We start from the raw sequence: 14,216 nt of genomic DNA, 5'->3' as shown, positions 1-14,216 counted from the left end.
CTTTGATTTTCTTTCGCTTTGCAGTTTTGTCATTTTTGGAAATATGATTTCCAGTAAGCTCATGTATTCACTTTATATTTTACAGTATCATGTCTTTACTTGCTGCATTTTGACTTACAGAGCTGGAGCCAGTGAATGTTGCTGCTTCATATTGGCAGGGTAAAACTTGCCGCAAATCCCTTCATATGAAGTGACTCAGTGAAAAGAATTTTATTTTATTCTGAGTGGGTGATGCTAGCAAGTGGGATCTATTGTTGGTTTGTAGTTGCATTGAGAGAATAGTGATTGTGTGATTTAGTCATTTTTCAGATTTGAAGTATAGTATAACCATATCAAACTGTGATCATGGCATCTTGCCGCCCACTTGGAAGTCAATTGATCCATTGTGCCTTGCCACCTTTTTGAAAGAGCTATTCTATTAGTCCTATGCTCCCTCTTTGCCCATAGACTTGTCATTTCTTTTTCAGTTTTGGTACATATCTCAGTTTTCTTTTGCAAATACTAATGAAGCAGCTTCCACCATCATTTCAGGCTTTGTGTTCCAGACCTGTAACTCCCTGTCAGGAACAGAAAGTTCTCCAGACCTTCCCCTAGGTGTTCTTGTAAATTGTTTTAGATCCTGCAGCAACCATATTCACAACAATGAACCAAGCCAGAACCCTGTTAACAGTTGTCTTGCTATTTTGCTAAGTTCAGTCTTTACAAAATAACTAGCAGTGTAGTGCAGTACAACAACTGCTCTACAGGAAGTATGTAAAGGGTTCATTTATCTTTTTCAATCATGTATGATTCATTGATTCTGCACCACAGGAAAATGCTGCGCTCTCAGTGCGATGATTATGCGTGTCTTAAAGGCTAATGGATTTTTGTTTAACTTCTTACAGACTGAGATCATGAGGAATGAATTTGAGCGATTGGCAGCTCGCCAACCAATGGAGCTACTCAGTATGAAAAGGTGAGTCTGCAGGTTTGCCACGAAAATGTAAATAAAGGGGGTAGCAACAGTCTTCCTGGAATGTGTGAAATATAATATCAGTGACTTAGCCTTTAAAAATTAGTTGCTGTAATTCATTCTCTTAAGATTGGTAGCTAATTGGAAGAAGCTGTGGAACGTGTACTTTGCCTGAATCAGTCACACTAAGAATTGGTGAAAAGGCTGGTGGAAACTTCAAACAGAAGTAGGACATTGCTGAACCCACACCAGCTTGTTCAAAAAGCTATTCAGTGGTTCCATTCTTCTGTTTTTTTCTCCATAATACTTCCTATGCTGAATGTATATTTCCAGATTCTTTTTGTGAAAGGTATTTTTGAATCAGCTTTTAATTTTTTTTCCACGCAGTGTCATTGTCACTGGCAATCGCTAATTGCACTTAGGTTAATGGTGTACCATCTTCTTGAACTGCTGCAGTCTGTATGGTTTAGGCATGACTACAGTTCTCTTAGGAAAAGAGCTTCAAGTTTTTTGAGCTATTGATAGCAAAGAAATAATGACATATTTTCAAGTTAGAGTTGTGTATCTTTGAAGGAAACTTGTAGGAGGTGGTGTTTTCATGCAACTGTTGTTCTTAACCTTCTTGGTGGTAGAGGTCACAGCTTTGGACGCTGCTTTCAGAGGACACTTCCTGCGGTGCATTTGTATATGTGCACATTCCTCCACCACTGAGGCTCAGTGGAGGCAAACAAATGTTTATGATAGTGGATGTGGTGCTGATCAAGTGAACTCATTTTTTAAAAAATGGTATTGGTCATCTTAAATGTTGTTGCGACTGCATTCATCCAGGGAATTGGAGAGTATTCCATCTCAATCCTGACTTTTGTTTTGTGAATAATGGACGTGCTTTGGTGAATTAGGAGACAAATTACTTGTTGCAGAATTTCCAGTCTTTGACCTTTTCTTAGAGCCAGGATGTTTATATGGCAGGTCTAATTAAGCTTCAGACACCCTTTAGGTAGTGCCCTGCATGTCATCGCCATGATCCTGTTCACTGTATCTTAAGTCATATATTACCTCCTAACTCTTTGGTTACTTAGTTTGAACATTTTGGTTACTTAGTTTGAACCTTTATCCTCTCGTTATTTGCCTTTCTTCCAATTGAAACAGTTCTGTTTAGTTTATCAAACCTTTTTGTGATTTTATACGCTTAATCTCCCCTGTCCTTCCTTTCTTCTTAGGAGATGATCCTACCTTTTCGTGCTGTTTCCCAATAACTGTAGTGCTTCATCACTGTTAACATTTTCCTAAACCTCCACTGCACCCTATCTAAACTCTCATTAACTGTAATATTTTTCAATGATGCCTGCTATTGCTGAATTCTATGCTGAAAATCGCAAGATAATAGGGAACTGTTGACCTCTGCTGAAGCTTGTATGTACGTGGGGTAGTCGGAAGAGAATAGCATCATTTCAGCTTTGGTGCCACCTTCTGTTAAACACCCTAGATTAGAGTTTTCTTTTGAAGAGAACAGATGTATAAGAGTTGGTGCTTTCCTGCTGTGGTTGTAATATAACTGCAGTTTGAATCAGGAGCTGGTGGATTGAAACAGAGTTAGTCTTTCTGAATGAGAGCACCTCACTTTAGAGCTAGGTTAGACCATGACAGCCAATTTTGCACAAAGTTAGTTTCTTACACCTCATAGATTGCTTTAGACGAACATCCAACTATGATTTCAAGAATTCCAGAAAGAAGAGCTACTTGTGTGAGTGAGCAGATTGTTGGTAGCAGCAAATGGAAGTGTTTGGGGGCTTGTGTGTGCATCTTCAGGTGATGAACGGGTAAGTGAAGAACCTGTGTTTTATCGTTTTTCAGATATGAGCTGCCTGCCCCATCCTCAGGACAGAAGAATGACATCACTGCATGGCAAGAGTCTGTGAACAACTCCATGGCTCAGCTAGAACATCAGGCAGTGAGAATTGAAAACTTGGAACTAATGTCACAGCATGGATCAAATGCATGGAAAGTCTATAATGAGTATGTTGATTTGTTCTTTACAAGTAGCTTTTGTTGCACATTTGTTTTGTACAGACATATATATTGTAAAATTGTATAAAATTATTTGACCTCTGAAGCAACTGCCTAATATTGCCCACTCCCTTATTTGGCTCCACAACCGTGCACATGTATTTTCTTTGGTATCTATCCACATTGCTTGTGGATTATTTGCTTCATCCTTTCTACTGTATTTCCTAGGATACTAATTTTATTCTGGTTTAGTTCCATTGGTTCCCTCCTAATATACCGAAATGACCATTTGTGAGATTGAATGTCACTCAGAACACCATATACTCTCCTTACTAATAGTTTTACAGGCACAGTGTAACTGTTATCAGAAACATAAGCTGGTTATACTTTTCTCTCTCAACCCTTACTGAGTTTCAGAAATGATACTGTTGTAGTCCAGAAACCTGGCTAGCTCAGCTTAACTCAGGATAGATCAGGCTTCCAACCTGACACTTTATAGTCTGTACAGCTACAGAGTTTACAGGGTGATATATTTACCCAAACAATTGTCACTGTCTAAGCATCATATTACATAGCTTATAACAGAACAGGGTTTTTATTTAAATGAGGATTTAGACATTGTGATACTAAGCTTGGTTTTTACTGTGAACAACTGGTTGCCCTTAAAGATTATAGTGAACTATCTTGAGCCATGTCATTCCACATGATGAAAGTTCTGACTGTGCTGTTGTGTAAATTATAGCACAGTGACTTTGAAGGACGAACAGTATATTTCCAAACAAGAATGAGGTGCGACTTGAAGGGGAATTTGGAAGTTTTTAAAAATTATTCATTCAAAGGATGTTGGTGTTGCTGGCTGGGCTGGCATTTATTGCCCGTCCATTGTTGTCCTTGAGCAGGTGGTAGTGAGCTCTTCTTGAACCGTTGCAGTTCACCTGCTGTTGGTTGACTCTCCATGCTTTTAAGAAGGTAATTCCAGGATTTTGAGCCAGTGGCAGTCAAGGAACACTGATATGTTTCCAAGTCAGGATGATGAGTGGCTTGGAGGGGAATTTGTAGGTAGTAGTGTCCCTATGTATCTGCTATCCTTGTCCTTCCAGTTGGAAGTGGTTGTGAGTTTAGAAGGTGAAGTCTGAAGATCTTTGTTGAATTTCTGCGGTGCATCGTGTAGATTGTAACAGCAGTGTACACTGAATGTTGGTGGTGGAGAAAGTGGATGCTTGTGAATGTGATATCACCTGTTTTGTCCTGGATGATGCCAAACTTCTCGAATGTTGTTGGAGCTGCATTCATCCAGACAAGTGAGGAATATTCCATCACACTTCTGACTTATGAATCATGACTTGGAGATGCCGATGTTGGACTAGGGTGTTCAAATTTAAAAATCACACAACACCAGGTTTAATTGGACTCCACAACCACCTGATGAGTGTGCGGCGCTCCGAAAAGCTGGTGCTTCCAATTAAACCTGTTGGACTATAACCTGGTGTTGTGTGATTTTTAACTGACTTATAAAGTTACATAGCATCTTATTCCTGATGAAGGGCTTATGCTCGAAACTTCGAATTCTCTATTCCTGAGATGCTGCCTAACCTGCTGTGCTTTGACCAGCAACACATTTGCAGCTGTGATCTCCAGCATCTGCAGACCTCATTTTTTACATAGCATGGAAACAGGCTCTTCAGTCCAACTATTCCATGCCAAACATAATCTCAAACTAAACTAATCCTGCCCACCTGCTCCTGGCCCATATCCCTGCAAACTTCTCCTATTCATGGGTCTATCCAAATGTCTTTTAAATGTTGCAATTGTACCCACATCTGCCACTTCCTCCGGAAGTTCATTCCACACGTGACCCACTGTCTGTGTAAAAAAAAAATTGCCTCTTGTATTTTTTTAAATCTCTTTTTCTCACCTTAAAAATGTGCCCCTCCATTTTGAAATCCCCCATCTTAGGGAAAGGACAACTACCATTAACTCTATCATATCTCTTGTTATTTTGTAAACTTCTATCAGGTCAACATCTCAACCTCCTATACTCCAGTGAAAAAAGTCCCAGCCCATCAGCTTTTCTTTATTACTCGAGCCTTCAATACCTGGCAACATTCTGGTAAATCTCCTATGAACTCTCTTCGGCTTGATAACATTCTTCCTATAACTGGGCAACCAGAACTGATATAGCATTCCAGAAAAGGCCTCTCCAATGTCCTGTGCAACCTCAACATGACGTCCGAACTCCTATACTCAGGACTGAACAATAAAAGCGAGCGTGCCCAATGCCTTTTTAATTACCCTGTCTATACATGATGCAAATTTCAAAGAATTGTGTATCTGTGCCCCTAGGTCCCTGTATTCGACAACACTGTCGAGGGCCCTACCATTAATTGTACAAGCCTCACTCTTGTAGCAAAATGAAATATCCTCACATTTATCCAGATTGAACTCCCATCTGCCATTTTTCAGCCTATTGACCAATTTGATCAAAATCACCTTGTAAGATAGAAAATCTTCTCCACTATCTACTATGCCACCAATTTTGGTGTCATCTGCAAACGTACGAACCGTGCTTTCTATATTCGCATCCAAATGATTTATGTGGAACACCCATGGGTGCACTCATCTCTGGGTTCAAAGCAGAAGCAGTGATGCAAAGACTGAAGCAAACAGCCCTCTCACAAATCCAACCCAAACTCTGGATCTGATACCTGAATGACTTTCTATAATTATTAAGAGAACAGAAATTGAGAACACACACCGGATTGTCAACGCTGTGCTCACAGGTATCAGATTTACCAGAGGAGAGGAAACCAACAACCACTCCCATTCCTGGATGTGATGGTACAAAGAGCACGGAAAGGTGAATGCACCACAAAAGTGTGCAGAAAAGCCACACACGGGGACCAGATCCCGAACTAAAACAGCAACAACCTGAGCACATGCAAGAGAAGCTGCATTAGGACCCTGTTCAAAAGGGTTCCAACATACTGCAGCACTCCCGACCTGTGAAGAGAAGACACACCTCCACAGAGTCTTCACCAAGAATGGATAGCCCTGCAACTTCATCTGCAGATACCGTACAGGCAAACAATGCAACAAGGACGTGCCATGACCCAACACATTAATCACTCTACCTTAGAAAATGCCTTGGAGCTGACAGCCAGACTTCTCCGCCCGCTGGGTTCATGACAGCCCATAAATAGACAGCTAGGCTCAGACAGCAACTCACCGGGACAAAAGACCCTATACCCATCATGTACCAAACTAACATAATTTACAAGATTCCATGCAAAGACTGCACAACGCATTATATATATATATAGGGCAAACGGGCAGACAACTAGCAGTCCGCATCCATAAACACCAACTAGCCACTAAACACCATGACCAGCTGTCCCTATTAGCTATACACATAGATGACAAGGACCACAAATTTGACAACACAACGAGCAGAGGGCAAGCTAAACACAAGACAGCCAGAGAATTTCTAGAAGTATGGCACTCAGCCATCGACTCCATCAACATACACATTGACCTAGACCCAATATACTGGCTATTACAATGAACAACTGGAACCAGCAACCGAAAGCAGTCGGAATGAACCAAATAAATTCCAGAATACACAGTACAGCAACGCTTCACAGGAGGCTCCAAAGCCCTGAAGATGTCACCTTGACAGGGGACGAACATCTGCAAATTAACTCCTCCCTCCCACCCCACCCAGCTCAGCAAACACACCCACAACCACGACAACTGGCACCCGAGCTACGAAACTTTATGCAAATCTTGAAATAATTTATATAAAGGACAAACGGAAGACGACCCAGAACCGATCCCTGTGAAAAACCATTGGTCACAGGCTTCCAGTCCAAAACTAATCCCCTTTTACTCCGTCTCCTGCCATTAAGCCATGTATGTATTCAATTGGCAAGGTCACCCTGAGTCCTATTGTGGACCTAACTTTACTAATTAATCTACCATGTGGAACCTTGTCAAAAGCCTTACTAAAGTCCTAATAAACAACGTTTACTGCATTGCTATCATCAGCCTTTTTGGTAACAGAGTCATAGAGATGTACAGCATGGAAATGCCCTTCTGTCCAACTCATCCACGCTGACCAGATATTCCAACCGAATGTAGTCCTATTTGCCAGCATTTGGCTCGTATCCCACTAAACTCTTCCTATTCATATACCCATCCAAACGCCTTTTAAATGTTGCAGTTGTATCAACCTCAACCACTTTCTCTGACAGCTCATTCCATACATGCGCCACCCTCTGCATGGAAGTGTTGCCCTTTAGGTCCCTTTTATATCTTTCCCCTGTCACCCTAAACCTCTGCCCTCTAATTATGGACTCCCCCCACCCCAGGGAAAATGATGTGAGTTCAGAGGCCTTCTGTTCCTATCTATTTATCCTATCCATGCCCCCATGATTGTATAAACCTCTATGAGGTCACCCTATAGCTGTTGACACTCCAGGGAAAACAGCCCCAGCCTGTTCAGCCTCTCCCTATAGCTCAAATCCACCAACCCTGGCAACATCCTTGTAAATCTTTTCTAACCCTTTCAAGTTTCACAACATCCTTCCAATAGGAAGGAGACAAGAATTACATGCACTATTCCAAAAGTGGCCTAACCAACGTCTGTACAGTCGCAACATGATCTCCCAACTCCTATACTTAATGCTCTGACCGATAAAGGAAAGCATACCAAATGCCTTCTTCACTGTCCTATGTAGCTGCGACTCTACTTTCAAGGAGCTATGAACCTGCACTCCAAGGTTTTTGCTTTCCCAAAATGCAGCACCTCACATTTATCTAAGTTAAACTCCGTCTGCCACTGCTCAGCCCATTGGCCCATCTGATCAAGATCTGAGGTAACTTTCTTCACTGTCCACTGCACCTCCAATTTTGGTAACTTCTTCAAAAAACTCAACCAAGTTTGTGAGACATGATGTTCCGTGCACAAAACCATGCTGACTATCCCTAATCAATTATTTGCCTTTCCAAATGTCCATAAATCCTATCTTTTAAACCATCTCCAAAAATTTATCCACAACTGAAATCAGTGTCACAGGTCTATAGTTCCCTAGTTTCTCTTTATAACCTTCTTTAAACAAAGATACACCATTAGCCACCCTCCAGTCATCAGGCACCTCACCCTTAGTTACAGATGATGCAAGTATTTCTGCAAGGGGTCTCTCAATTTCCTCCCTTATTTGCCACAATGTTCTGGGAAACTTTAGGTCAGGTTCTGCAAATTTATTCAGCTTTATATTTTCTAAAGCCTCTAGAACCTCCTCTTCTGTAATATGAGCTGTTTTAACAATATCAAAGTTTATTTCTCTGCAATCTCTAGACTCTATTTCTTTCTTTACAGAATCCGCATATTGATAAAGAAAATTTTCTTGAACACGTTTGACAGATTCTTCATCATCCGACCTTTAACACAGTGGTAGCCCCAGTCGATGTTTGGGAAATTAAAATCCCCCATTATTACCACCTTGTTATGCCTTCGTATATTTGAGATCTCTCTACATTTTTGTTTCTCAATTTCCTTTACTGTTGGAAGGCCTATAGTACAATCCCATTAAAGTAATCTTTCCTTTCTTATTTGTAATTTCTACCCATACATTTTTACTGGATGATTTTTTCAGAAATACCTTCCCTCGTTACAGCAGTAATGTGTTCCTTCATCAAAAACACCACCCTCCCTCCTTTCTTGCCTCAGTTTCTGTCCTTCCTATAGCATTTAAAACCCATAGCATTGAGCTGCCAATCTTGTCCATCTTTCAGCCAAGTTTCTGTCAGCTATGACATCTCAATCATGCTTAAACATGCCCAGAGTTCATCAGCCTTATCGATAAGACCCCTTGTACTGAAACACATGCAGTTTAGTTCTTCAGACTTACTACATACTGACTCTGTCATGTCTGTCTTTTCTAATTAATGTGGTCCTATCACATTCAGAGTCTTTTCCATCTCGACTTGTGCCTTGTAGATGGTGGACAGGCTTTGGGGAGTTAGAAGGTGAGTTACTCACCATTGTATTCCTTGCTTCTGACATGCCCTTGTAGCCAAGTATTTATATGGCAAGTCCGGTTGAGTTTCTGGCCAATGGTAACTCACCATGTGTTGAGAATGGGAGATTGTGATGGTACCACCATTGAATGTCAAGGGGCAGTGGTTACATTGTCTCTTATTGGTGCTGGTCATAGCCTGCCACTTGTGGCGCAAATGTTATTTGCTGCTTGTCAGCCCGGGTATTGTCCAGATTTTGTTGCATTTGAATATGGGCAGCTTCAGTATCTGAGGAATCAGGAATGATGCTGAACATTGTAATCATAGGCGAACATCCCCATTTCTGACCTTAGGAAGGAAAGATATTGAAGAATGAGCTGAAGATGGTTGGGTCTGGGACATTACCCTGAGGAACTCCTGGATCTGAGATAACTGACTTTCAATAATTGCAACCATCTTCCTAAAGCCATGTATGAATCCAACCAGTGAAACAATTGTTCCCTGATACCTTTGATGCCACACTTGGTCGAAAGCAGCCTTGAGTCAGAGACAGTCACTCTCCCCTCCCCTCTGGAATTCAGCTCTTTTGTCCTTGTTCGAGCCAAGGCTGTAATGAGGTCAGAGCTGAGTGGTGTGGAACCCAAGCTAGGTGTCATTGAGCAGGTTAATGCTGAGCAAGTGCTGCTTAATAGCTCTGTTGATGATCCTTTCCATCAGTTTATTGTTGATCGAGAGTAGACTCGTGGGACAGTAATTGGCTGGGTTGGATTTGTCTTGTATTTTATGCACAGGACATGCTTGGGCAATTTTTCACATTGGGTAGAGATGCCAGTATTGTAACAGGGGAGCAGGAAGTTCTGGAGCACATGTCTTCACAAATAGTGGTAAATAGTTATGATATAATTGCCATGACAGAAACATGGCTGCATGGTGAATATGACTGGGAGCTGGATATTAATGGATATCTAATGTTTAGGACAGACCATCAAGAAGAATAAGGAGGTGGAGTTATACTATTTATAAGAGATGGAATCAGTACGTTATTAAAGGAACATCTCAAATATGAAGGAGGATGTGTGAAATTTGGATAGAACTCAGAAATAGTAAGAGACAGCAGATATTGTTTGGAGTTATTTGTAGGCCACCAAATAATAGTGTCAGTATAGTATTCATTTGGAGATGGGAAACCCAGTAATTGTGGGTGACTTCAATCTGCATATAGTCAAGGTAAACCAATTGCACACAAACTGTGGAGGACCAGTTTTTGGCATGTGTTAGGAATGATTTTCTAGAGCAGTATGTTGAAGAGCTAATTAAAGTACAGGCTGTTTTAGGTCTAGTATTCTGTCATGAAAAAGTGCTAATTCGTAATCTTGTAAGAGAATTTTAAACAATGAGTGAACCCTTTTATGATCGAATTTTGCGTGTTGTGAGCTTCTTCACTCTGAAGCAAGAATGTTAAATTTGAATAAGAAACATTAGGAAGGTTTGAGGCACAAACTCCTGAGCTGTATTGGGAGAATATATTAAAAAGCATGACTATGTGGACAGTCTTTAGCAAACTATTATATGGCTTACCGCAACTATATGTCCCTACATGGTACAAGAACTTAAAAAAAAGTCAGTTTACTGTAGCTGACAAAGTTAAGGATTGTATGAGATCGAAATAAAAAGTTTATAAAGTGCCAGAAGCAATAATAAATCTGAGAATTGAAGACACTTTTAAGTTTAGTAAAGGACCAAGAAATTTTAAGGAAAAGAAGAATAGAATATGTAAGTAATAGAACAAAATAAAATGGTTTGTAAAAGCTTCTACAGGTATATAACAGGAAACTTTTAGCTATGATGAATTTGGGTCCATGACAGACAAGTGTTAGGAGCATTTATAATGGAGAACAGAAATTGATGGAGAAACTTAGCAGATCTGTCAGCACCTGTGGAGTTACTGCCTTGGGTTCAGTGACCGTTCTTCAGAACTTCTTTCTGCCTATAGATACTTCCAGACCTACTGAGTTTCTCCAGCAATTTCTGTTTTTGTTTCTGATCCCAGCATTCACAGCTAGTTTTATTATAAGAGCTGAATGATTACTTTGTGTGTATCTTTGCTGAGAAAGATTCAAGAATCTCCCAGAATTAGAAATCCAAGTGACTATGGAGAATGAGGGGTTTAAGGACATTACTATTACAAGGAAGGTTGTTTTGGAGAAATTAATGGAGCTGCAAGTTGATGAGTCATCGAGACCTGATGGTCTACATCCCAGAGCTTTGAAAGTAGTGACTACATAGTTGATGCATTGGTAATTATCTTTCAAATTTCCATAGATTCCTGCAGAATGGAAACTAACAAATGTTACCCCACTATTTAAAAAGGGAACAACAGATCATTAGTCAGGAAAATTCTAGAATCTATAACAAAGGTCATAATGAATGGACACTTGGATTTTTAAAAAAGGCAAAGACATCATGGATTTGTGACAGGAAAATTGTGTTTGACAAACTTGGAGGTTTTTTTGAGTATGTTACCAATGATATTTACGAAGGGCATCAATGATTTTGGATGTAGGGACTAAATGTAATATTTTCAAAATTCTAGTCAATACAGAGCTGAGCAGGAATGTGCTGTGAGAAAGATACCAAGTGGTTTTGAGAATTAAACAGGCTTAGTGAATGGGTAAGGTCATGGTAAATGAAATATAACGTGGAAAAATGTGAGGCTGTCCACTTTGTTTGGAGGAAGAGATGTGCAGTGTATATATTAAATGGAAGGAGTTTAGATAGTGTTGTTGGATAATGGTTGTCTTTTTCAGTCAGTCATTGAAGGTGCACATGCAGATGCAGCAAGCCATTAGGAAGACTAGTGGAATGTTAGCCTTTATTGCAAGTGGTTTTGAGTCCAGGAATAGTGATGTTTAGCTTCAATTTTACAGAAGTTTGGTTAGACGTACGGGGAGTAGTGTGTGCAGTTTTGGTCTCCTTATCTCAGGAAAGGTACTGTTTCTATAGAGGGATTACAACAAAGGTTTGCCAGAGTTCTTCCTATGAAGAGAGATTGGAAAAAGTTAACAGAATCGCAAAGGAGAGATTATTTCACTCCACTGAACCCTACAAAATATTTGCACCTACTCTCTTTGTTAAAGTGAGATGTTTCCCCGGTTTTGAGAGTTTTGAACGAGGGACTGCCTTTTTGGACCCAAATGAGAATTTTTTTTTTCCCTCCAGAAGTTTGTAAATATTTGAAATTCTTTGCCCCAGTGTACCCGGAAGTTCAGTCTTCAAGTACATTTAAAGCAGAGGTTGATGATTGTTTGAATAGCAGTGATGCAAAGGATGATCGATGGGGCTAATCTGTATAAAAGGCATTGAAATGTTCAATCAACCCATGATCCCATTGAATGGCAGAGTAGGCCACACTACTTTTCCATGGAAGTGTTTTATGGTCTTTGGCTACCTATGGTAATACAGTATGTAATCCTGGGTAGAGAGTTCATCTATTCATTGCTCTAATCATAGGAAATGAATTAATTTCAGCTGTCACTTTGCTTGCTGCTGTTTCCAGATCAACAAAAATATTCTCAATGCATAACTATAGCATTCCATAAGCTGTGTCCAATTTTAGTTTTGCCTCATTGAAGTTTCAAAGTATGTGAACAACAACATTTTAAAAGGTGTACAAATGTGGCATTGAGAAGTATGGCAAACAGTTGCATTCACATAATGGTTTTAAAATAGTAAAGCTTCTAAGCTGCTCAATAGAAAAATTCACAAAACCATATGAAGAAATATTAGGACAGATGATGTTGAGTTTGGTTAAAAAATGATGTAATATTAAAGAAGATGGGAGCAGAGTGATTTAAGAGGGTAATTCTAGCGATTAGGTCATGGGCAGCTGAAGGTATTATTGAGTGATTGAAAATCAGGCATTTGCAATCGATCAGAGTTTGAGGAACACAGATCTTAGAGGGGTTGTTAGTGCTGAAGAAGATTTGTGAGGTAAGGAGTGGGTAAAGCCATGGGGAGATTTAAATACACGTTTGAAAAATGTAAAATAGTCTTTGTTGGGCAAAGAGTTAATGAAAGCCAGCAAGTAAACAGTACATGATGCAACTTAGGATATAGATGTCAGAGTTTGGTTACCTCAGGTTTAAGGAGGATGCAAATAGGGATTCGTCAGTAAATATTGAAATAGACTGTTCTTGTGATAACCACTTATTAATGAAGTTTTCATGTGCTGAAGCCATGGTGGGAGTAAGCATTCTTAGTGATGGAGAGGGTGTGGGTCAGAAACCTGATTCAAGATCAAATCCAAAAGTGGAGGTTTCAAACCATGTCCCTTCTAAGTTGCAAAATTGCACTGCAAATTGAAAGTCCCTGCAAAAAAATGGTCCTTTCAAACGCCCCCCAAATGCACAGTGAAGCAAAAAAGATCACGTGGTTAAAAGAAGCCACTTCTGCATTTAGTGTGGGAAAGAAAAGTACAGGGATGTTTATTACCGCAGACAGTTGCCAGTGAGATAAATAGCAGTGGTTAGGGAACTACTTTCGGTGTGGTACAGAAAGCATTAGCTTTTTAATATTTGGTTGAACAAAATGTATTTTCATCCATTAGACAAATTAGCTGTTAATCAAACTTTCTCTTTCCACGGATTTACATTTCCTTTTTCCTTTTCTTCCTTTCTTCAATAATAGCAATCTGGTGCAGATGATTGAAAATGCTCAGAAGGAACTTCAGAGACTGAGGTGAGAATTTTGAGTTGTGCTCTGTTTTATTTGTGTTTGTAACTGTTTGTTGTGCATGCCATTATTGCTACTGCCCCTCGTGCATTGAAGGAATGGCAGCTGTTATGAAAAGGTTCAGAAATTTGCCCCTCAAATGCGAAAACATTTTATGAAATGTTTAATCCTTTAGAGACCAAGATAGCAAATCATAGGATTGGTCCTAGATATCATATTGCTATCAGTTACTTGCATGAGTTATGGTTGCTTCACATTTTAAACATCATTCTATGATTCTATTAACGTGAACTAGATTGAAAAGTTTGAAACCTCATGCCTAAACTTGATGATTGCCAGTTTATAACATGCATTCCAAGCACAGTCAGGTACTCCCCTGTAGATAAGATTAAAAATCACACATCAGACTATAGTCCAACAGGTTTATTTGGAAGCACTAGCTTTCAGAGCGCTGCTCCTTTATCAGGTGGTTGTGGGGCCAACCACCAGTGCTCTGAAAGCTAGTGCT

At 39.9% G+C, this 14,216-nt stretch overlaps 1 protein-coding gene across 1 annotated transcript in view; it reads left to right on the top strand.

The window, feature by feature from the left end:
• bcas2 (BCAS2 pre-mRNA processing factor) overlaps positions 1 to 14,216 on the top strand; it is a 42,704-nt gene that overhangs the window by 16,559 nt on the left and 11,929 nt on the right. The window contains exons 3-5 of the mRNA XM_060845190.1: positions 885 to 955; positions 2,807 to 2,968; positions 13,664 to 13,714. Coding sequence (XP_060701173.1) covers positions 885 to 955; positions 2,807 to 2,968; positions 13,664 to 13,714 — 284 coding nt within the window. The remainder of the gene's footprint in view (positions 1 to 884; positions 956 to 2,806; positions 2,969 to 13,663; positions 13,715 to 14,216) is intronic.

The sequence above is a fragment of the Hemiscyllium ocellatum genome, chromosome 26 (assembly GCF_020745735.1).
Source record: "Hemiscyllium ocellatum isolate sHemOce1 chromosome 26, sHemOce1.pat.X.cur, whole genome shotgun sequence".
Taxonomy (NCBI): domain Eukaryota; kingdom Metazoa; phylum Chordata; class Chondrichthyes; order Orectolobiformes; family Hemiscylliidae; genus Hemiscyllium; species Hemiscyllium ocellatum.
The sequence above is the reverse complement of the archived record's forward strand: the minus strand, read 5'-3'. Positions and strand labels throughout refer to the sequence as shown.